This window comes from Talpa europaea, assembly GCF_964194135.1.
Source record: "Talpa europaea genome assembly, chromosome: 15".
In the NCBI taxonomy this organism is placed as follows: domain Eukaryota; kingdom Metazoa; phylum Chordata; class Mammalia; order Eulipotyphla; family Talpidae; genus Talpa; species Talpa europaea.
The window spans coordinates 79,348,190-79,373,715 of NC_140083.1; the positions used below are offsets into that span (position 1 = coordinate 79,348,190).

Genomic DNA, 25,526 nt, shown 5'->3' on the forward strand with positions numbered 1-25,526 from the left:
CCCCCGCCCCGGGCCCAGCCGGGCCCCGCGTCCGCGCGTAGCTCTACGTAAAGCGTGTGCGGTTTCGCGACACCCCAGGCCCCACCCCCTCAGCCACATGTCGCGCCGGGCTTCCCGTCGGACGCCGCGCCACCGCCTCGCGCTGCTTTACGAACCTAGAGCTGCGCCGCCCCGCCTCCCGCCTCGCCTCCCCCCCCCCCCCCGGCTCCGCGTCTCCGAGCCCGACGCGCCCGCTATAATCACGTGACCGCCTCATCCGGGTCCTTTGCGTTCTCTCTCCCTCTCCCAACATGGCGTCCTCAGGTGAGTGAGCGGCCGAGCGCGGCCAAGGACTGGGCTCCGAAGGCGCCCCCCGAGCCTGATCCACGGATCCCCTTCAGTCAGAGAGTGGGCGGCACCGCTTCCCTTTGGGTTCCCGGGCTGCGGCGGGCTGGCGGCGTGGCCACGTTAGGGTATCGCTCCGGGATGTTTGGGGGGAGGGGAAGGGCACCTTCCCCTCCCCTCCCCCCGCACACGCTTTCGCCCGGTCTGCGCGGGGTTGAAGTGGGGAGGAAGGGTGGCCTCGGGCCCGAGGCGGCGTGAGGAGAAGGCGCAGGGCGATCCGCGGGAGGCGGGAGGCCGCCCGAGAGCCGGGAAGCACCGTGCCCGCGTGGAGGAAGGAGGAGGCGGTTGGCGCGCGGACGGGTGCACCCCAGGCGGGGTCCCCGAGGCGCGAGGCCGTTGCGGGCCGGGTGGGGGCAGGGGATAAAGGGAGGGGGCAGTTAGAACGCGGGCGCGAGGCCGGGAGGGGCCGGGGGAGGCGCCGGCGCGCGTGCGCGGTCGGAGGGACGCGGGGAGTGAGGACGGGCGCGCCGGGAAGCACGCGCGCCGGCCAGATGGGGAAGGGCTGTGCGCTGGGGCGGCTGCCTTGCGGGGCCTTGCTCTGCCCTGCCCTGCCCTGCCCTGCCCTTTTTAGAGCCTGGCCCGACCCCCGTGCTCTTCAGAGGCCAGATACGTTAGGGTTGCAGGTTGGAACTATTGGATTACGTGGGACTGGGAACCCCATCCTGCGCCCACGTGTTGGCAGAGAGGAAGCCAGGAGGTTTTTTGGTTTTTTTTTTTTTTTTAGGCTTTTTTCCCCCTTAACATTTTTACTGAGCCCAAACTACATGCCAAGACACGATTCGTTCAAGGTGTTAGAAATGAAATGGTGAGCGAGTGTGACAGCTACCATTTTGTTTGATTTTTGACAGTTTCAGGAGAGGATTCGCTCTATTTTAATTGCACGATTCTTAGGGGGTGCTTTAAAACAATCCCGAAGGCCAGACTTGGTTTCTTTTTTAAGACGCCTTTCAGGAAAAATAACACGCTAGTCTGCTTGCTTTTCTAGTGGATTTAGCTGCCGACTGCAGTATTTTAGAGCACTTATCTTAGTGTGGGGTATACAGGTTCTCATCCGTGCCACGATCCTTCATTCTCCAAGGCATTCATTCATCCCCAATCCTCTCTTAAGAGGTTTTCTTCTCTGTTATGTGGGAGGCCACGTTTTGTGTTTGTCTACATCCTCTTCCCCCTAACATTTGGACAATATGGGAATTGAGGTGCATTTGAACATACCTTTCACTGATGTAGCACTTGATAGTCCACTGTCCACTTTTATGTAAATTGTCTCCTTTGAGCCTCTGTGAAATAATGTAGGCAGAGGAAAATGAAATTATTTGTTCAAGGTCACACTACTTGCCAGTGTCAGAGTAAGGTCGAAATCTTTGAGACGCCTGACTCTACTCAATTTGAAAATACCAGGATTGGCTTTCTGTCATTGTAAGTTTAAGATACTGCCTGAAAGCTTCATCTGAAGTCGCGTGTTTATTTGGCCTGAATTGCCATCTTGACAAGTCTACTGTCATCATTTATATTCCCTTTCTCCAAAACTTTTGTGGAATTTTGAGAGGTGGTCGAAATGTTAGTAATTTATGTCCAATTCAGTGAAATCTGGACTAGTTGAAGGTATTTGCTTACTAGTGTTCCTTCTACCATATTTTCTCTCCCCCTTGAAAGTTGTCATCTCCTTTAATTTTGCTCCATAAATCTTTTTAGCTTTTGTAATATAAGGATAGTATGCTGGTATCTGAGCACAAGGTTACACCTGACATTCTGCTCTAAAGGAGTTTGGGATTTGTCAAATTTCCCCACTTTGAAACTTTTTCAAGCACATTGACTTTGTTAAACAGCCAGTATTCTCAGATATGCCTGTATTCATGAAACCAGTGTTTTTTCCAATATACTTAATGCTGCCCAGTGTCTTTTGAAAATACATCTTACATTTTCTTAGTGAAAATACATGCTAAAACTTCCTAGGCTGCTTCTACCATTAAGTGAGATTTTCTTTTTCATCCTTTGCAATGATACTAGTATCCTGTGTGACCCATTATTGACCTTCAAGAACTGGAAGTGTTCCAGAGTGGAATACTGAATCTGTTCTCATCTGTAGGGAATCAGATGTGTTGGATTAAGGGTGAACATTTTTGTAAAACAAAAATGCTTTAAAATTGGAAATAGCAGGACCTCCAGGCAGTTGAGATCATCACTGTGAAGCTGTCCACACCCTCTGCAGTGCCGCTTTGATCCCCGCCAGCATGGGAGATACCCACATGGCGTGGCAGACCTCTCCTGTCTCCTGCTGCTCCCCTCAGCAGTGTATTTTGATTGGTCTGCCTGTTCTTTTCCCCACTCTCTCTGGTGAATCCTCTCACCCTCCTGCACATCTGGCCTATACTCCAGTTCTTGTATAAAAATAGATAAATCTTTAAAAAGGAAATCGGAAATAGCATATCTACACCAGGTCTTTCATTTGCATAACACCAAGATGCCATTATATGTGACATCTTGACTTTCATTTTTAGATTAATTTCATGGAGAGAAGGTGGTGCTCATGATTGTTTTCATACAATGCTCACCCTTAAAGTTAAAAATACTTTCAGTGGTTGCCATTACATGCCTGCTGTTCACATTTCTTACAGGGAGTAAGAGACCCAGATTCTGAAGGCCAGGACTAAAACTTTGCAAAGTCAAGTACAAATAGGGTAGTGTCAGGTGAAGCATAGTGTTTCTAAATAATGTCACATGTATGTATATACTTCAAAACAACCTTGAGGGGCTTCCCTGGTGGTTCAAGGGGTTAAGACACAGCACTGTGAAGCTACCCTGAGCCACTGCAGCACGAGTTACATCCCTGGCCAGGGAGGTGATCCACATGGCACAGCAGGCCTCTCCTACCTCCCCCACTGCTCCCCTTAACAGTGTATTTCAGTAGGTCTGCCTGTTCTGCTCCCCTCTCTGTCTCTGGTGAATCCTCTCATTCCCCCACAACTCTGGCCTGTACCCCAGCTCTTGTACGCATAAATAAATAAAAGGTGTGCGGCTCTCTAAAGGTGAGATCCCTCAGCATCATTATATTTGCATATGTGAAGCATGTTCTCATGACTGGACTCTATACAGTATAATTAATTCTAGGGATTTTAGTATTTTGTGTATATTTACACAGTATTATATAAGGAAACATGCGTTAATTTTTAATTCTGGAGAATTTGGCAGGATTCACGTCCCAAAAAGAAACACTTGACCCATTAGCAGTGATTTTTTTCCCCAGGTAATCTATTTCTTTATTATTTACCTCATCTAAACATTTCATACATTTCATAAATGGATGTTTGTTACTAACTTCTTTCAGAGTTGATCCATATTGTAGGATACATGGTTACTTGTTCATTTTTATTGCCAAATTTATGGGCATTTGGATTTTTGCCAGTTTTTTTGCTGCTGTGATCTTAAACAGATTTTTATGCCTCTTCTCAGTTTCTTAATCTGTAGGTAAAAAAAAATACTCAGAAGAGGGTCTCCCTGGTGGCACAAGGGGTTAAGCACAGCACTGTAAAGTAGTCCGCAGCCTCTGCAGCAGCACAAGTTCGATCCCCAGCTGGCCAGGGAGCTACCCACATGGCAGCAGACCTCTCCTGTCTTGCCCACTGCTCCCCTCAGCAGTGATTTCAGTCAGTCTGCCTGTGCTGCTGCCCACTCTGTCTCTGGTGGATCCTCTCACTCCCCACGCCTCTGGCCTGTACCCCAGCTCTTGTATGCATAAATAAACAAATCTTAAAAAAAAAAATGCTCAGAAGAGTTGGTAATCCTACACGGTAAGTGGGCTTGGGCAAAATCTGAAATAATGAGACTTAATTTTTGACGACTTCAATTTTTTTTTTTTTAAGATTTATTTATTTATTTATACGAGCACTGGGTACGGTCAGAAGCGCGGGAGGGTGAGAGGATTCACCAGAGCCAGAGCGGGGAGCAGAGCAGGCAGAAGGACCGAAGGACACTGCTGAGGGGAGCAGCGGGCGGCAGGAGAGGTCTGCGCGCCATGTGGGACCCTCCTCCGGTGGCCGGGGAGCAGCCAGGGGTTGAACCGGCGCTGCAGAGGCTGCGGGCAGCTTTGCAACCCAGCGCTCAACCGCTGCGCCACCGGGGAGGCCCGACTTCAACTTTTGAGCCACATAAATTCCCCTTCCTAAATAAAGAGATGCTAGTTTATGAAAGAGACGCGGGGGGACTGTATGGTAAAATAAGTTTCATTGCTTATAGTACCTTACGGTGTCTTCTGTTTTGAAGTAAAGAACCAACAGCCAGTTTGTAGATTTTATCACTCCATTTATTACTAATAAAGTGGAATAATAATAAGGAAACATTCAGAGAAAATAAAGGAGAGATTTTTACATGCTGTAAAGCCTTGGGTTTATTGCAGGTACCTTTCTGCTAGTGTGCTTTAACCTCATTTTGTTCATCCTCTTACTTGGTGATGTGAAATATCACTTAGAACAGTAATTCTCAACCAAGGGACACTTGTGTCTCACCCACCTAAGCAAGGGACATTTGACAATGTCTGGTGGCATTTTCAGTTGTCAGAGTGGGGTTGAGGGGTTTGCCCCTGGCATCTAAATGAGAGGCCGGAGATACTGTTAAAACATCCTGCAGTGCACAGGACAGCCCCCACAGTGCTACCTGAGCTAAAATGTCACTGGTGGAGCCTCCCTGGTAGTGCAAGGGTTTAAGACGAGTTTGATCCCCACATGGGGAGGTGACCCACATGGTGCAGCAGACCACTCCCGGCTCACCTGCTGCTCCCTTCAGCCTTGTATTTCAGTTAATCTGCCTGTTCTGTTCCCTACTGTCTCCGGTAAATCCTTTCACCCCCCCACCACCTCTGGCCTGTACCCCGTTCTTGTATGCATAAATAAATCTTTTTTTTTTAAAAGTCACTGGTGCAAAAATTGAGAAACTAATAGTTAAACTGATAGCTTATTTATTAAGAAGGCCACAGTGTATTGTCTCATTTAAGGATTTGTAGACTTGACATGTTTAACTTATTTGAATATATTAAGAGCTTCACAAGTACCAAGTACTTGTTTAATAACTTAAAATTGTAAATGAGGCAGCTGTTATTTAGAGAATTTGATAAAACTTCTGAAACGTGGGATTTCCCCCTCTTATACCCATGGATTTAGCCTGAAACAGTTGGGACACAAGTTACTTGTTTCATGAGGTGGTTGATTTTAATTTTTAACCAATTCACATAAAAGATTTAAAGAAAGTTAAAAATTGGACCAGCTCATTATAGCAAGGGGTTGATTCATCTGAAACATTAAGCAAGCTTTACTTATAAAGAGGAGAACTTTGCTGAAATCCTGAACAGGACCTGACCTAAATGTTGGGGGAGCAAAGGGCAATTTGAAAGAGGATTTCAATAATATCTCTCCGTTATTCAGATAAAATAGAATGGAACAAACAGTGATGTACGCTTTAGATTTATTGATTTTCCCTTTTTTAAGGATTAATTCCTTTAAATCTACTGATTCAGTTGTTACTGAGTCATTGCTGCTGCCAGAGGTAAAGAAACATGTAGATGTAAGTTAAAGAGCTTGTGAAAATGTCCTGTCTTTAAGTGAAGCTTCGTCCTGCAGTGACTTCTCTACCAGCTTTTGGAGGGAGCAGTGACAGAATCAGAGGGGAAAGGGAGATGGATCATTTGAAAAGACTTTCTGAAACTAACAACACTTTAATTCTTTTAGTCATGATGTTTATTATTTTGAAATTCAAATAACATTACAGGAGATCGTGAGACTTGTTTGTCAAAAGTCGAGGGGTAAAAGTTGAGAAACCTTCATCTAGAAAGTTGACTTAAGCCAGAATCAGACCAAAGGGCAAGTTAATTCCAGATTCTGCTATTTGGGTATTACATATGTATATAGAACAAGAGGAAAAGGAATACTTTAACTCTATTCTTACGTTGAACATGACTTCATTGTCTGGACTGACCACCAGTTTTATTTTCCCAGTGACTGGACCGGTTTGATAATTGGGTATTAGCTAATGATAATAGGTTAAGGATCTCTGGCTAGCAACTAGTCCCAGACACTGTTCTTGAATTAGAGAATATACCAGACTAAACTAAATTAAACCTAGTAGCCCCACTGTAAGTGTTCTACCTCAAAAGTATGCTTTATGCTTTGTTCAAATTAAGTTACTAAAATTTCCCCAAAGCCTTTGCATATGAACTAGGGGCAGTATCAGTGCTGAAAAACCCAATCTCTGCATAACTGCTTTCTTTCAAAGCATAGGCTAGATCCAAAATAAAACCTGGTTGATTATAAGTGATATTCTGGGAGACATTTGAGAGAAGTGTGGAAACTTCACAGCCATCTTTTCTTGGTTACTGTAGTTAAGTTCATAGCAAACAAGTCATCTTCATTTTCTGAAAGTTGAATTTTAAAAGAAGGGTAGGTACCAGCTGAAAGAGGAACCTTCTATTACGCAGTGTGTCGGGTTATATATTGTTAGTCCTCTTGGGTTGATGACTATGTGAAAATTGGAACATGGAGGATGAACTCATGATTATGAAAACTGTGAAATTGATTTTTGTTACAACAAAGCTGCTTGCGTTTTTCTTACTGTGTAGTGCCTGCTAAGGGGCTAATTAATTAGTACAGTGAGGACTTCAACTCTTCCGTATTAACTGCTGATGGATGCCACCTTAGAAGTTCTGAAGACTAGCTGATTAGCCACAGTCTACTATATAAAGCCATTTGGAGAGTCCTACAGATTTTATAACTGGGAAATATTTAAAATGTTGATTCTTAGGCATTTCCTACTTTCCCACTTGATGATTTCTCATCTTCGTGTGTGGTGTTCAAGTAGGAAAGTAGATCATTGTTTATTATAGAGGACAGAGCAGCTGTGTGTGAGCCTTACTCTTTGGACAGTTACACATGACATTGAGAACACTTTGCCATGTGTGGCAACCTGCTGCAGAATGAATCCTCTTCTTAGAGGCTAAGGCTCCTGTGGGAAGAGCCTTAGATTTGGTGTCCAAAACCCTGAGCTGAATTCTGGCTCGGCCATCTAATATCCCTGAAACTTTAGGATAGTCATTTAACCTTCCAAGACTTGGTTTTCTTCTCTGTAAATTGATAGTAATAATTCACACCTGGTGGATATTTTTACAAGTATCAGTCTTCAAAAATGTCATAAGAATATGTCATTGAGGTAGGGATTTTATTTCTGTGTATCCCAGGAGCAACAAATGTAGTTTACTTGTTTAAACACAGTTTCTAAATTAAAAATCTCAAATGATACATGGGTGAATATAGTAGGAAGTAAGGGTTGCCCCCATCCCAGTCTTATTTCTCAGGGGAGATACTATTGGAAATTCTCCTGGACCCTTTTTTATAAGCTTAATGTATATTTGGACAAATGGGGATAGCATAATATGTATTCTGCAACCTTTTGACTTTTTCTTTTCCTGTTGTTTCTTTCTGTGTCAGTACATGTGTTTTCTTTTTGTTGATATTTGTATATTCCTTTGTATAATTGTGCCATAATGCAATCTTTTAAGCCTTTATGGTGCTTCCTTTATAAACATTAAATAACATGTACATTATCCAACTAAATAAGTATTGATGAATAATCTTTTTCTTACCTTTTTGAAACAGCAAAAAAGAAGAATAAGAAGGGGAAGACTGTCTCCCTGACACACTTTCTGGCTGAGGATGGAGGGACTGGTGGAGGAAGTCCCTACGTTCCCAAACCAGTCAGCTGGGCTGATGAAACAGACGACTTGGAAGGAGATGGTAATTTTTTCTTATTTTCCATCATGCTTAGAATTTTCTTTGATTCTAAACAAAACCTCTATACCATAATAGTTCACACATGTGATCTGAAAAGAACTCATTTTGCAGAACCTGAAATCTTGGGTTGATGTATTTCATAGAATTTTAGCTTTAATGATATGAGTTTGTGATAGACTGAAGTGGTGGTTCAAGAGAGGTTAGTGCTAGTTCTGGCTCTTGGATTTACAGACTTAGGATACGAGCCCATTTTCTTCACTTGGAAAGTAAGTAGTAAGATTATTTCCTTTTAGGTCTTTGGCATCAAGGAATAATTCATTTGGGGGCTATTTGTATGATGTCAGGGTGTTCCTGAGTAAACAAAAATGGCCTGAAGAAAAGGGATGGGAATAGTAATTTTGGTAGAGAAACAGAAGAGACATTGGGGTGTGATTTGCCTTGGATAGTAGTCAGGAACTAGGAGAGAACTATATAGTTGTTTTCAGTATTGCTGAAATCTGATCAGTCACTTTTATTTTTTCCTTAAAACTTTTATTGTAAAGTGAGGAATATTTTTTCTTTTATGACTTAGTTTCATAATGAGAAATTTATATAAATTGTACTTAACATAAGTGCTGATGTCTGAAGTTTAAATGCGTAGACCTTGTTTAGGGGTGAAATTTTATTTATTCATTCGTTCCTGTGAAGGAAGTATTTTGTCCAGCTGAAAAGAAGGAATATATAAGTTGCTTGTAGGGCCTCCCTGGTGGCGCAAGGGGTTGGGACGCAACCAGTGAGTCAGTCCATAGCCACTGCAGCACAGGTTTGATCCCTGGGCAGGGAGCTACCCACATGGTGCAGCAGACCTCTCCTGGCTCACCCGCTGCTCCCCTCAGCAGTGTATTTCAGTAGATCTGCCTGTTCTGCTCCCCACTCTGTCTCTGGTAAATCTTCTCACCCCCACCACACACACACATAGACACCTCTGGCCTGTACCCCAGCTCTTGTATGCATAAATAAATAAATCTTTTTAACAAGAAAAGATAAGGTGGGATATAAAACACCTGGCACATAGTGACATTTACAATAAATGTTTCGTGGTTGATAGCCTCCCATCTCTGCTGCATGAGGAATAAGAGTTCCCATGGTTTTGTTAAAAGCCTGGTCCACCAGAAAGGAGAGTTGAAGGGAATTCAGTGGACTATGGTGATAGATTATTGGCGCTTTGGTAGTGAGCATGGTGTGATAACATTTGTAGAGATGTGAACCTATACCCATACAACATACAGTGTTGTAAATCAATGTTAACCTTAAAAAAAAAAAAAAAAAAAACTTGATCCTTTAAAGGTCTTAAAGTGGTTCAAAACAAAGAGATGGTGAATACTGAATCTTTTTCATTGCTATTCTGATTTTGACATTTCAGGAGCATCTTTTTGAAAAGTTGCCCTTACTGCTGAACCTTCACCCTTTTTATCTGTTTCTTTCCTGCTAGAGCTTATTTAATACGTGGCTGTTAGCATGGATAGGATTTCACTATGGCGGTTAGGAAGTTTTCTCTAATTTATTGTGTCTACTTTTCTATGCTAGTTTCAACCACTTGGCACAGTAATGACGATGACGTGTATAGGGCACCTCCAATTGACCGTTCCATTCTGCCCACTGCTCCACGGGCTGCTCGGGAACCCAATATTGACCGGAGCCGTCTTCCCAAATCACCACCCTACACTGCTTTTCTGGGTAACCTACCCTATGATGTGACAGAAGACTCCATCAAGGACTTCTTTAGAGGATTAAATGTAAGTGTAAAGGTTTTAGGCAATTAACTAGCTATAGTGGTGTATTGGTTGTAACTGTGAATTTTCTGTGTTGAAAAAGGGTTTTGAGCTTGTAGGTAGACTTGAAAAAAATCAGAAAATGCAAGTTAACCTTAAATTACAACCAGGTTACTATGAATTTATCTCCTGAACTTCAAAAAGCAAAACTTCAGTGCCTAGCCCTCTGAGAATTCATCAGAGTGGTTAGGGGTCACGGGGCTATTTACAGTCTGCTGTTTGATTCAGTCAAGCTATTGTGAGTATTTGAAGACATATCACAGATAAGTATAGTCTCCCAAAAATACACTGTCCGTGATTTTTTGGCAAAAAAAAAAAAAATGAGTGAAATTTCTGAGAAATGAGAGTTGAAAATATTTTGGAACCAACTGAAATATAGTCATTAATATATCACTGACTCACCTGATTGGCGGGCAGGCCGTTGCTCTTAAGCATTTGCTCTTAATTGGAAAAGAGCTTTAAAAGTAGAAGATAGAAATAAGGGCTACGAGGGATAAACTGAAGACAAGTTCATGGGGATTTTTTGTTCCGTTTAAGGATTAAGTTCATAGTGTTCAAATTGAGAAAGTTAGCCCATCGTACAGTGCACTCTCTTTTCTACCCCTTTATACCAGTTTTCATCCTGGAGAGAAGCAGGTTCTTGTGTGTGCTTCAGAAAAATTCATTGCTTATTAGTGCTCAAAAGGAAGAACTGAAATGAAATAGGTCATTAAATTGGGAAATTTTTGTTTCTTTACTCCTTCAGATCAGTGCAGTTCGTTTACCACGTGAACCCAGCAATCCAGAAAGGTTGAAAGGTTTTGGTTATGCTGAGTTTTCAGACCTGGATTCCTTGCTCAGTGCCTTGAGCCTCAATGAAGAGGTAAAGAAAATAAGAGTGGGAAACTTGAGGGGTGGGAGCTGACAGATCTCATGTTTATCGAACATAATTTTTAGATTGGGTCAGCAACTGTTTCCAAGATTCTTCCCATATTTACAAAGAAAATCTTGTATTAGTAATGAAACACTTAATATTCACTAACAAGTCACACTTCACTTCTGCAAGTTTAGTAGGCCACAATAATTTAAGAAGGTACTTAGTTGGAAAATGTAGAAGAAACCTAGTCCATCAAGCTAGACTTTTAGGGCCTCCCTGGTTACGCAGGCAGTTGAGTGCCACACTGTGAAGCTGTCCGCGGCCTCTGCAGTGCGAGTTCAATCCCAGCCGGCCAGCGAGAATCCCACATGGCGCGGCAGACCTCTCCTGACTCTCCCGCTGCTCCCCTCAGCAGTGTATTTCATCAGTCTGCCTGTTCTGTTCCCCGCTCTGTCTCTGGTCAGTGTTCTCACCCTCCTGCGCATCTGGCCTGTACCCCAGTTCTTGTATGAAAATGAATAAATTTAAAAAAAAAAAAAGATAGACTTTTATAGCTTCAGTAGATGTGAAGTAGTTTTTTGTTCCTTAGTACTTATAGCTTGCCTCAGCTTTCATGGTTTTGCTTTTTCAAAATAATTTGACCTGATCAAGGCAAATAGGAAAAGTCATCTCACTTTCAGGGAAGTAATGGTGTTTTTGATAGTTCTTTAATGGTGCTTTTTGATAATTTCAAGAGGGTTCAGAAACATCACTAGGATGTCTCTTACAATATGTTTTGAGGAATCTTATATAGGAGAATGACAATAAACATTTAGTTCTGTTTCTTAACATACCCCTAGATGTTTTTCTACCCAGAGAAACTAGAGGTTCAGTAGGGAGGGTCAAGTCAGCTGTTAATCCTGACGGGCACATGGGGATTAGTTATTTGAATGATTTGGTTCTTAGACTAACCCCAAGCAAAGGATATTCAAGTATTTTTACCTGGAAAATTAACAAACCGGGAACTGTCTTTTTGGTTTTATTAACCTCCAGTGACTTTCCTAATCAAACTAATTATATTTGGGAAGAAAAACAACTTGTTCTTCTCTTTCAATTCCAGAAACAATGCAATGTTGAGAGACAATATCTAACATCATAATTTTATAATCCAAATCTACCATGTAACACATTTAAAATCACTGTCTTTTAAAATACTTTTTATACCCATAATTTGTAAATGTCCAATATAAGAAAAGCTGAAGTTGTTCCAAAGTTCTTCTTAGATCAGTTTTAGATTTATTAACGTTGCTAATTTTAACTTTTTGGTATATGTAAGAAGAAAAAATATCTGGTGTTTTCTGGGTTAACTATTGTGTAAAATATTCTCATGGTCCAAGTTTAGGGGTTTACTTTGTATTTAGAGACTTCATCATATGGTGTTTATGATTCTGCTATGAAATCTTCACTAGAATTAATTGGGTTCAAAATAAATAATGATATAGGAAAGGGAAGTCAGGATATTCTGGAGGAACTAATTTATCCAAAGGTAACATGAAGTGAAAAAACATGACATTATACACAGAAGCCATACTTTATACAACTTTGCTGGTGCAGAGTAGGAGCTCTATAGAGGTTTAACTAATTTCCCTGGACCCAAATATACCTTTAATTTCCTGGGAAATATTTTTAGTTTATTACTGTTGACAAATTACTATAGATAATAAAAAGTTTAATTCTTTTCTGTGAAATTAGCTTCATAAAGATAGTAAAATACTTTACCACTTACTTAAACCCAACTTAAATTTGGTAATTCTAAGGGGTTACTTCAGTTTTCAAGTCTGTAATAAAGGATTCTTTAGCCAACCTACTCTAGTGTTGGCTAGATTACAGTGTTTTTCCTTTATCTTCCTTCCCCCAGTGCTTCTTCTATGCCCAGACGTTCAAGGTCACTCATGGGAATTGTGCATAATGGGGCAAAAGGTTGGTTAATATGGTCCTATGCTCTCAGTCTCTAGGTAACAGGAGAATTCGAGTGGACATTGCTGACCAAGCACAGGATAAAGGTAAGAAAGCTTATAAAACTTACCCTGTTCTGTTATAGTCCTACAGTGACAAAGCCAGAGGTAGCCTTTTCCAGAAAATTGTTGTTGTTGTTGTTGTTGTAGTTGTAGCAGCAACAGCAGCAGTAGTAGTACATAATAGACCTATCTGAATCTAGAGCGATAGTTTTCAACTGAGGACAGTTTTGTCCCACTGGAGACAGAGATGGTTTGTCAGTGTTTGGAGACATTTTGGATTGTCAAAACTGGGGAATGCACCTGACATCTGTCATATAGATACAATATACAGATTAATCCTCTTCTGCATAGTCCCCCACAACAAATAATTATCCAACCCAGAATGTTGGTAGTGTTAGAATTGAGAATCCCTGATTGGTTTGGACAGATGTTAAGCATAATTATATTAGGTGCCTTGCAGCACATTGGACACATGGAGGGCCTAATTTATGTATTTCTGGGCTTCTGGCTTATGCAGAAGATGAGGATAAACATTAAACCAATGGGGACTTGGTAATGACACTGAAATGAAAGAAAAGTAATGTATTGGGGAAGAGGCAGTTCTGTGCAAGTGAGAAATCTAAGCAAAATGTTTTGTTTTATATTTCTGCAGACAGGGATGATCGTTCTTTTGGCCGAGATAGAAATCGGGATTCTGACAAAACAGATACAGACTGGAGGGCCCGTCCTGCCACAGACAGCTTTGATGACTACCCACCTAGAAGAGGTGATGATAGCTTTGGAGACAGTAAGTTCATTTTTATCGTTAGTTTTTTCTGTGTCCTGAGGGACTGTTATAGGACAAATGTACTGCTGTAGATGATCACATCAATAGACCATGTTGTAGAAAAGAAATTTTTAATATCCAAAATAATTTATAAGTTCTAATTTTTTTTTTAACCTTACCAAATAGAGTAGAGCAGACATTCTCTCTTTTGGAGATACTTAATTATATATAAAGAAACACTATAATCTGCAAAATAAGGTATGGTAAGATTGCTGCATTAAGGACAGTACGCAAAAATTGGTGGCTTTTAATAGCAGTCAAATGTGGTTTTTTGTTTTTTTTTGGTTTTGTTTTTTTTTTTTAAGATTTATTTATTTATTTATACAAGCACTGGGTACAGTCAGAAGCGCGGGAGGGTGAGAGAATTCACCAGAGCCAGAGCAGGGAGCAGAGCAGGCAGAGTGACGAGATACACTGCTGAGGGGAGCAGCGGGCGGCAGGAGAGGTCTGCGCGCCATGTGGGACCCTCCTCCGGTGGCCTGGGAGCAGCCGGGGATCAAACCGGCGCTGCCAGGGCTGCGGGCAACTTCGCAACCCAGCGCTCAACCACTGCGCCACCGGGGAGGCCCCAAATGTGATTTTTAAAAAACTTCTTAAGATTTATTTTTATTTATTTATGCATACCTGAACTGGGGTGTGGACCAGAGGTACAGGGAGTGAGAGGATTCACCAGAGACAAAGTGGGGAGCAGAACAGGCGGATCTGCTGAAATACGCTGCTGAGGGGAGCAGCGGGCAAGAGGTCTTGCTGTCCTGTGTGGGCCAGCTCCCTGGCCGGGGATCGAACTCATGCTTCTGTAGTTGGCGATAGCTTGATAGTACTGAGATCTTAACACCTGCACCACCTGGGAGGCCCAAGAAACCTTTTTAAAATAACAGTGTTTACCATGTGCCAACTACAATTCTAAGCTCATGGTCTATCAGTGAACAAAACAGACAGAATCCTGTCCTCATTTGCATTTTTCATAGTGGGGGAAAGAAACAATAGGCAGATAAATACAAGGAGAATAGAGACTGCCATAAGGTGGTAAGGGTTGGATGAATTGCAACTTTACATATACCACCTCACACCAGAAAAGCTTTGTAAAACCTTTGTGGAGAAAATTATTCCCTGATTAAAATACTTGAAGACCCAACACTATAGTATTTTAAATTGAAAGAACTTACTGTTCAGTAAAGAAATGACTAACTAGGGCCTCCCTAGTGGCACAAGGGGTTAAGTCTCAGCACTGTGAAGCTATAGGCAGCCACTGCAGCACGAGTTCAATCCCCAACCAGTGAAGTAACCCACGCAGCAGATCTCGCCTGTCTCGGCCACTGCTCCCCTCAGCAATGTATTTCAGTAGATCTGCCTGTTCTGCTCCCCACTCTGTCTCTGGTGAATCCTCTCACCCCCCACACTTGGCCTACACCCCCGTTCATACAAGCATAAAAAAAAGATAAATCTTTAAAAAAAAAAATAATAAAGTAGTAGTTTGTCCGTATAGTGGAATGTTTATATAATACCATAAATAAACAAACAAATGAGGGATAATACTAAAGACCTGTTTTGTTTAAGGGGAAAAGCAAAAATGTGTAAAAATTTAAAAGCTTTATCCTGTGTGTTACTAATACATAGTTGTAAGAAATACCACCCTCGTGATTATGAATATAGGATGGGAGGAATCCTTTAGTATCTGTAATACACTCTTGCATACTGTTAACATACAGTGTCTGTAACATGCTGTTACATTTGAAAATAAAAATAAGTATGGCAAGATACTGGCATCCACCAAACCTAGGTAATGAGTTCATAATTCTGTTGTAATTGCTTCTTTATATTCCTGTGTGTTTGAAATATTTCTCGCCTGAAACCTTGAATTTTTAAAGCAAGCAGGAGTGATAACATAAGTGAGTGTGCTGTTGTTTCCCAGAGCTGCTGTGCTTATGGCCCCAACGTCAGCTCTGCCAGTTTGTTGGAGATCTCAGACTGTATCAAGAGGTCAGAGACTCCTATCCTGAGCATTCACCTGATTAAAAAACATGTTGGGTTTGCAGATTATTATACTAAATAGTGCTCTAAAATCGAAACACTTGTGTTTCCTGGCCAAATGTTGTTTTAATAGCAGCATACTCACATCCGCTTTTCTTCACTCTTCGTCCATGTTTCTTACTGCATGCAGACTTACTTAACCACATGAAATTATTTAAACCAAATGAAATACCATTTTTGACCTTCAGGAAATTAAATACTGTTTTTCTAAACACATGACTGACTTTTTAATTGTTTTAATTCTCTCCTGTGTATAATGTGTTAGTAGCATCAGTACTCCTAAATTTATAAAATCAAACTACCAGGGAATGAGTGTTTGCATGGACAAAATGCTATTTCCAAATTAAAGTGTTGTCTGAAAGAAAATGATCCTAGAAATAAGTTTTTTTTTTTAATTAGTTCATGTTTGGAAAATGAGATTTTTCATATAAAAATCTGAGTTCCAGTTTATCTCAAAAAAACTGAAGCTATAACCAGTCAGCTGGACCTAATAGCTGCTATCCCCCTTGTATAAATGTCTTCTACTGTCCAGATTGCTGCCTAAGATTTATACAGATTTCTAGCAGTTACAAGTCTGTGACACTGATACTCATGTATGTGTGTAAAATGCAGTTTATGGTATATTTTTTTAAAGTACTGTGCATGAACACATTTAGTAAACAAATTTTTCATTTCATTTTTAGTGATTGTTTTGTATGGATGCCTCCTAATTTATTTAACCTATATCTTATACATTCAGTGGTTTTTATATTATAAGCTGTGTTGCACTGAACATCCTGTACATGTATCTTTGTGTGATCAGTTATTACCTGAGGATATTTTCTAGAAATTAAGTTGGTGACTTATATGATTTAAAACATTGTATTGCATAGCTCTGAAACCACTTTCAAAGTGATTGTACTACTTTAAACTCAGCAGTCTAGGAATTGATGTATTTCTGTAACTTTGCTAATAATGGAAACGTGTCCAGTATTAATTTTAATTTCTTCAAGTAATTTTAGTTGTTTAAGTAATAGACAATCCATTGTCATGTCACGGTTCTCTCATTTTGTTTGCTGCTTCATATTTATGGTGTACGTTATTTTCCTGTGCTAAATTTAAAAAAAAATTATTTATTTATGCATACAAGAGCTGGGGTACAGGCCAGAGGTGTAGGGGATGAGAGCATTCACCAGAGACAGAGTGGCAGAACAGGCAGGTGGACCAAAGTACACTGCTGAGGGGAGCAGCGGGCAAGTCAGGAGAGGTCTGCTTTGCCATGTGGTTTGCTCCCTGGCCGGCCAGGGAGCAACTCGTGCTGCAGAGGCTGCTGATAGCTTCATAGGTTGCGTCTTAACCCCTTGCACCACCAGGGAGGCCCCTGTGCTAATTTTTTTTTTTTTTTTTTAAGATTTATTTATTTATTTATTTACACAAGCACTGGGTACAGTCAGAAGCGTGGGAGGGTGAGAGAATTCACCAGAGCCAGAGCGGAGAGCAAAGCAGGCAGAGTGATGAAATACACTGCTGAGGGGAGCAGCGGGCAGCAGGAGAGGTCTGCGCGCCATGTGGGACCCTCACTCGGTGACCGGGGAATGAACCAGCACTGCAGAGGCTGCAGGCAGCTTCGCAACCCAGCGCTCAATCGCTGTGCCACCGGGGAGACCCTGTGCTAAATTTTTAAGTGGTCTTTAAGTGGATGATTTCTTTACATTTTCTCCTAGTGTTTGTTTTTTAATATTTGAATCTCTAATTTTATATATTCATTATGTGATAGATAGATTTTCCTCTCTCCTACTTTCCTCCTAAATTGTATCCCAGTAAATTTACTGAATCATCAGAGAAAATTGCTTAAATCAAATAATAAGACAATTTAATTCACTACCTGTTTCTTCTCTCTAGAGATTCGAGATCGTTATGATTCAGACCGATATGATGGGTATCGGGATGGGTACCGTGATGGGCCACGCCGGGATATGGATCGATACGGAAGCCGGGATCGTTATGACCGAGGCAGCAGAGATTATGATAGAGGTCATTCATAAAACACAAGTTAAAGTGCTTTTAAGGTCTTTTTTTCCTTTTCTACCCTCAAGTATGATAATCATAATTTGGCATATGTTTACAGGCTATGATTCCAGAATAGGCAGTGGCAGAAGAGCATTTGGTACCGGGTACCGTAGGGATGATGACTACAGAGGAGGTGGGGACCGCTTTGAAGGCAGATACGACAGACGAGATGATCGGTCATGGAGCTCCAGAGATGATTATTCTCAGGATGATTACAGGCGTGATGATAGAGGTAATCGTTTTCTTTTGCATATTAATGCAACACATGCATTGGGGAAATTGAGTGGAAATTTTTCAGTTAATGCCTCAAACCCCTTAAGTTGGTACAAATATCCTTTACACATTATAAAGGATAATCAGTGTATTAGAAAAAGATTGGTTAAGGATGACATCATGGAAATAAAGCAAGGTTTACTTCTGATTCATTGTAACATAATAGATTTTTCAGTGTAGAAGAAAAAGAAGTTTCCCAGATATTCTTACGATATAACCTCATTTAATAAATTACACTTAAAATGGGTAGTTTTAGGGCCTCCCCTACTGGCGCAGCGGTTGAGCGCTGGGCTGCGAAGCTGCCCACAGCCTCTGCAACGCCAGTTCCATCCAGTTCCATCCCCTGCCGCCAGCAAGGGTCCCACATGGTGTGACAGACCTCTCCTGCCACGCCCACTGCTCCCTTCAGCATTGTATTTTGTCAGTCTGCCTGTTCTGTTCCCCGCTCTGGCTCTGGTGAATTCTTTCACCCTCCCGCGCTTCTGACTGTACCCAGTGCTTGTATAAATAAATAAATCTTTTAAATAAATAAATACAAAGTATTAGGTAGATGACCTACAGGTTTCCCCCACTATCTAAAAATGAATGTTCCTGTTTGGTATGATATAGCAGCTTATTTTTTAGGTCTGGGTATGCCAATACCATTAATTTCTGTAGAAAAAATTATGAGCCTTCCTAAACACACCAAATAGAAACATTCTACTTTCCATAGCACAGGAAATCCATATAGTCGTTTTGAGTCTACACTTTCGCCCTATAAAAGTGAAGAATTAACTGCACAAAGTTGCACAGATTAAAAATGTGTCAGGGGGTGGAGAGGGTTCATAAGCCTACCAGCTTAAAACCTTTGTAGAGAGTGCCAATCTTAAGGAACAATACCTTCTTTGTAGATACATAGTAAAAGTGTTAAAAAAAAAAAAACCCACCCATGCTTGGGAAAGAGAAATACCAAATAGCAGCATGATGGTAGGAGAAGTTATCTTTATGTTCTCTATAACTTTTGTATAATGAGATTTCCGGGATTAACCCTGATTTTGAGAAGTAAGTCTGACAAGTTGGATCCACAAAGAAATCAGGTTCTAGTCCTACAGTTTATATTCAGATGTACAGTGTTGCATGCTTGGCCTTAAGAATCACTGTTAAATTTATACACAGAGGCAAGAGTATAGGAGCTAGAATCATTTCCTATCAATGTTACAAGCTATGCTTCACCTACTGAAAATATCCATCTTCAAGACCAAATTTCGTCATACTCAAAAATTTCTTCCTGGGATAGTAATCTTGATAAATGATTAATTTAACATTTACATGTAAATTTTACCTTTTTACCCATTTAACTCTTTCCATTTAACATTTCTCATCTGCTACTACCACATCGTGGATGTGAGAGCAGAAAGATTAATTGGACTTGGTTATTCAAGCCACCCATTTTCTTGTGATCTCTCTTAATTTTATTACTAGTTTGATTAGGCCTTTAACCTGAGTCCCTAGCATTTTATAAGAATTGTGTCTGGAAATCTGGTTTCCAGACATCAGTTTCTGATGATTGTTAAAAGCTGTTACTTAGAGTTTTGTTTAACTTAGGTCCCCCCCAAAGACCCAAACTGAATCTAAAGCCTCGGAGTACTCCTAAAGAAGATGATTCCTCTGCTAGCACCTCCCAGTCCAGTCGAGCAGCCTCTATCTTTGGAGGGGCAAAGCCTGTTGACACGGCTGCTAGAGAACGAGAGGTAGAAGAGCGGCTACAAAAGGAACAGGAAAAACTGCAGCGTCAGCTGGATGAGCCGAAACTAGAACGACGGCCTCGGGAGAGGTGAGCCTCTCATTTATGCATTGCCCGTCTGTGAGCCCATTGGTCTTGATGGGGGCAGTACGTCTCCAGGGAGATTTGTATGGCTGTCGCTGGTTGTCACTTAGCATTTGGTGTGCTGGGACTGTTACATGGTCTACAGTGTGTGGAATGGTTTTCACCCAATGAAGAATTGTTCCTCACAATTTTGAAGATTTCCTGGAGTACACCTGCAACAAATATAAACTGATGGTACTTAATACAAGAGTCATCAGTTGATGGTCTGTACCTATTTATCTGGCCCTGTAAGAAAAAAATTTGCTGCTCTCCAGGCTCTAACCTAGTTTGCAGAAAGATGGCCAAGCACGCCAAGGAGATTGGGATCTTGGGTAAATACAGGACCCATTATAGTGCCTCCCTCGGGGAAATAGGAAAGTTGAAATCTGCCAATATAGCACGTACTTATACTCCTTCTGTGGCCAAACCAAGATAAAGAGACGAACCAACAAAATCTGGCACTCTGCGTGAGTACCTGGACTGACCCCACCACTTTGCTGTCACAGTAAAGTCCACCGTTGAGAGACTGAAGGAATTGAAAAAAGCTCCACCATTTGAAACATAGCCAGCCTATAATAATCCCTGTAACACGGCGGGAGGGCGGGGGGCTCCTATATAATGTCCTGAAAAATTAGATTTGAATGCCTTGCAGAGTTGTGTTACCAGTAAGGGAAGGCAATGTCGCATGTAGAGTAGTCTTAACACTGACTGATGCTTGTTGAAGTTTTTACAGCCAAGGTGTCTTGATGTCTGGGGCTTTCAAATGGTTGGCGGGAAAAGGATGGCAAAAGACATCTTGTAGACTCCCACCCCTAGATTGAACAAGTGTGATGAAATATGTGGGATGGCCTTTATAGGGTTGGCATGGGTTCACGGTGACTTTCATTGAGCTGGTTTGTGTGTTTTCATGATGAATTTCGTTACATCTCTTCTGTGTAGACACCCAAGCTGGCGAAGTGAAGAAACTCAGGAACGGGAACGGTCAAGGACAGGAAGTGAGTCATCACAGACTGGGACCTCAGCCACATCTGGCAGAAGTAAGTCAGACCAGGGTGGGTATCATCTTATTGCTCTTTTCTATAACTTACACATAACAAGTTATTAGAGGCTTGAGGATGATACATTCAGTCGTGGACTGTTGATTTGGGTTAGCATGGCTTGATCTGACTTTCCCATCGCGTGTTCTGAAAAGTCGGAGAAATAGGGACGAGAAGATACTTAGGTGTCCATCTGTTTAATAATTTCCCACTAAAGAGTGTGCTTGACTTTTAGATTTGTCATTTTATTTGTATTCGGAGTAGTCAGGGTCCTGCAGCCTCTCCATGAGCTATTGCCAGAGTAGCTTTTCATAATGTCCTCCCTGTGTGACAAGAGCAGTGTCTCAGGCATCGGTGGTTTGCTATTCTTTCCTTTAATGTGCTTACTGATTGGTCACATGCAAGTTTAGTGTTATTGGAAACATTCAGTTATACCCTTCATTCCTCCGCTGTCAGCCAGTGTTTCTTAAGATTTCTTCTCCCACCTCTTAATTTGTGCTTGAGCATTTCAAAACATATCTCAAGGCTTGAAGTGATTTGCTTCTTTGGGAGGCAAGTAGGGGCCAAATTTGCTTAATTTATATACCAATTTCTGATCAGTGCATTTAAAATGTAGAAGGAATCTGACAAAACAAGCTCTCATTTTAAGGAGACGTTACCTTTTCCTTAAAAAAAAAAAAGTGTTCTTTGTAAATATAGTTGTATATTATTATGTAGTACGTGAGTTGCTAAGTTGAGGTTGACCTGTGATTCCGCCAAATAAGTGCATTTTAACACAGAACGTAGAAAAGCAACAATCCTGAAATAATATGAAAAAAAACCTCTTAATACATCGTTAGTGGGAATGTGGATTGGTGCAGCCATTTTGGAAAGCCGTCGGGGCTTTGCCTACAAAAGTAAATACTGCATGATCCAGCAGTCCCACTTTTGGGTATCTGAAGAACATGAAATCATCTCAAAATATTATATGTGCCACAGTGTTTATTGTAGCATTATTTACAGTAGCAAGGATATGGAAGCAACCTAAGTGCCTGGTAGGGGATTGTACCACAAAGATGTGCTATAGCCCCACAGAATATTCAGCTGAAAGGAAAGATGAAAGATAACCATTTACAGCAAAAATGAAAAGAACGCAAAGGGAGTTATGGGAAGTAAGCCAAAGAGGTAGACAAATACTAGACAATTTCATATATATGAGTAATATACTCAAAGTAATGAGTTGATGCAACAATTATAAATTAGCTGGCGTTGATAACTAAGATTAAGCGATAAATAAGAGGATTGTGGGGGGGTATAAGAGAGGGTGGTAGTGGGGTAGTAGAAGAGCTGAAGAGAGAAAATACATAGGACAGGTTTTTAAAACTAAACAATGAAGGGGGAATGATTTTTGCCTGGTCGGCTTTGAAGGCGTTGAAAGAAAAGCTATAACCATAAAATAGAGAATATTCCTTAGGAAAAGTTCAAATGGCTATCCTTAGAGATTCCTAATCTCTTGAATCGGTAAAATATTTTCTCAAAATGACTTTGAGAAACCACTGATTGAGGGACAGTTTCATCCTTGGGGAGCCAACATAAGTTCTGGGTTTAAGAATATGATAAAAAGGCAGTAAAATTGGATGTGGACCATTTTCTTCTGTGTTGGAAACCTAACTGATGCTTGCACAATAAGCCTTTTATAATATAATTGGGGCTTCACAGATGCACGAAGGAGAGAGAGTGAGAAATCTCTAGAAAATGAAACATTCAATAAGGAGGAAGACTGTCACTCTCCAACTTCTAAGCCTCCCAAACCTGAACAGCCTCTCAAGGTAATGCCAGCCCCTCCGCCAAAGGAGAATGCTTGGGTGAAGCGAAGTTCTAACCCTCCTGCTCGATCTCAGAGCTCAGACACAGAGCAGCAGTCCCCTACAAGGTGAGTCAGCTTGGAAACCGCAGTTGCTAGATGAGCTCTATAATATCTTAACTATTGTGATGTGATTGTGCAAAGTTCCATGCCAGTTACATGGCATCTTATAAGTTGTCATCTCTTGGTTCACATTCAGCGGGGGGTTAGTAGAGCTGGCTCATACGAGCCAAATGTTTGATTTTCTGGAGTTTTGATAGATGGCAAAACTTTGATGATTTGAATGTGCTGTGTTTACAGAAATCTGCAAACTCTGTAAATCAGAACCCACTACTGCCATACAGCATGGCCTCGGGGGGTCATTTCATTTCCCTAAATCTTAGGATCTTGCCCTCATTTGTGAAATAGAGAATAACCTGGTGTGACTGTGATGAATCTAAATGACATGGCACTTGATGAGTGATGGTAAATGACTGCTGTCTTTGCGGTTTTTCCTGTTTTAATGTTCCACAATGTTAGTATGTATTTTTGGTTCTCTGTGAAGCTAATTTTGTACTTGGAGAATGTTTCTTACATGTTCCTTCCCTGAAACGGCTGATGAATGTGATTACATGTTTTCCTTCTAGTGGTGGGGGGAAAGTAGTTCCAGCCCAACCACCTGAGGACGGACCAGCAAGGAGAGGTAAGAGGGGGAGTAGGTTTTTGTTTTTGCCTTTCGATAGAGGCCTAAATTTAGAAGCCTGTAGAGCTCTATTTTATATCCGCTTTTTGTTAGAGTCCTTGATTATCTGCCTTTCATTGCCAGTAGAGGGCAGGAATGACCTCTTTGGAGAGAGCTTGGAGACCTGCCCTTTCCTGGTAGAACATTTCTTTGAAAGGGGGTGTGGGGGAGAATCGGAAGGAAACGTGCTTTGTCCAGATCATAAACGTCACCATGGAAGGCCAAGGTCATCACACAGCACCATAGTCCTTACTCCCTGTTTACTTCCATGGTAGTGTCACCCTACAGTGGAACTTCTTAGTGGATCTGGGCAAGTGGGTGGAGGGTTAGAGATGACCTGGGAAGACAGACTCAAGAAGGAAGTCTGGGTCAAGGGTGAGGTTTAATTTTCCTCTGCAAATGCGCACGCTTGTGTTTCAGCTTAGGGAACCTTGGGGGAAGGGGGAGTGATGAGTTTACTTGCCTTCAGTTTCTTTTTGTGTCTCCACCTAAGCAGATGAAAATAAAGTAGATGGGGTGAGCGTCCCAAAAGGCCAAAGCGGGAACTGCAGCCGTGGTCCAGGAGAAGGAGGGAACAAAGACCACTGGAAGGAGTCAGATAAGTATGTGTGCGCGCGCTCTGCCGTCTTCTGTAGTGCTAGGTAGACGTCCGTGTAATTAGAAGTTATTCATTCTCTAGGCTTTGCCAGGTCTTTTGTGCACAAACTAAAGTCATCCAGTACAGGACATTGCAGTTCTGAGTCTAGAAATAATAAAATGCCCAGATAACAAGGACCGTTGCCTGGAGGTACCTATGAATGCCACAAAACTGCTGGGTTAGTGGGATAGCTGTATCCTAGAGATGTGATCTTATGCTTCTACCTCTTCAGGAAAGATGGCAAAAAGGATCAAGACTCCCGATCTGCGCCTGAGCCAAAGAAACCTGAAGAAAATCCAGCCTCTGTGAGTGTCCAAGATCCTTTCTGTTTAGGGCCGCGGACGGTGGCTCGGAGTAAGGCGTGGCTGTGCCGAAGAGCCTGTTTGTACTTGTCACTAAGTCTCGCTCCTCCGTGACATGGCACAGGTCTCCTTACCTACGCCTCTGAGCAGGCAGGCGCTGTTGGGTTGTGGGAAGAGTCAGGACACATTTTTTGTTCTGTTTTTTCAAGAAAAAATACGTCAAGACTTTTCCAACAACCCAATATTTGCCAAAGTGATAGTATCCTGTTTCTTGCGTTTTGATGTAATAATTCAGGGTTTCATTATCTCATCACTCTTGTCTGTTACAGAAATTCAGTTCTGCGAGCAAGTATGCTGCTCTCTCCGTTGATGGTGAAGATGAAAATGAGGGAGATTACACTGAATAGACCTCTACATCCTGTGCTTTCTCCTAGTCTCTCTCCACCCTGGAACATTCGAGAGCAAATCAAACCTCTATCCAGACAAGATAAAATAAAACTCACCATCTCCTGGAGACCTTTCTTAACTTTTTTTTTAAAGAATGAAATTCTTTTGCATGCTGCTGCAGCCTTTAAAGTATTGAACTAACTGGAGAATTGCCATTGTAGCCAGAGAGAAAGATGCTACAGCTTTTAACGGAAAAGTTGTGGTTCATTTTTATGATGTGCAGTTACCTGTGTCAGTAGTGGTAGGGCCTCCATTTAGAAAATGGCAGTGACAGTGATGCAATGTCTGGACTCTGGTTGGGCAGTAGGACAGGTATAAGGAAGAGTGCGAGATTTATACTTTTAATTCTTAACTATACTATTGTGGCATATATGAATTCTCAAACATTATCTGAATAAATTTTCCATCCTTGGAAAGGTAGGTTTAGTCTCTGAAATTGTTTTAGTCTCCAGGAGGCTGCCAGCTCCACCTCTTATTTAATTCTGAGTTACTGGGGCCAGCCTAGGGGGAATTCCTTAATTTTTACCCCCCAGGGGGGTAGCTGGGAGTAAGTCTACAGGCCACTAAAGAATAGGACTTGTTGGTGACCAAGTAAGTGGGGAAATCGTGGTTTGGAAAGCAGCTTTGAGGAGGTAATGAATTATTTTGCACCAATAATAGGGGAAAGTGGTATGACCTCCAGTAAACACATGAA

General features: G+C 41.6%; 1 protein-coding gene across 1 annotated transcript; it reads left to right on the forward strand.

The window, feature by feature from the left end:
- Positions 1-290: 290 nt before the first annotated feature.
- EIF4B (eukaryotic translation initiation factor 4B) lies at positions 291-24,892 on the forward strand (the record flags this gene model as incomplete). Its single annotated transcript, XM_084256140.1, has 15 exons — positions 291-303; positions 8,022-8,159; positions 9,723-9,931; positions 10,713-10,829; positions 12,811-12,865; positions 13,473-13,607; positions 17,559-17,690; positions 17,785-17,958; positions 19,584-19,812; positions 20,785-20,882; positions 22,581-22,794; positions 23,352-23,407; positions 23,943-24,048; positions 24,316-24,388; positions 24,715-24,892. 15 exons carry the CDS (start codon positions 291-293, stop codon positions 24,790-24,792), a joined length of 1,827 nt encoding a protein of 608 aa, XP_084112266.1. The 3' UTR covers positions 24,793-24,892.
- Between the last annotated feature and the right edge of the window lie 634 nt (positions 24,893-25,526).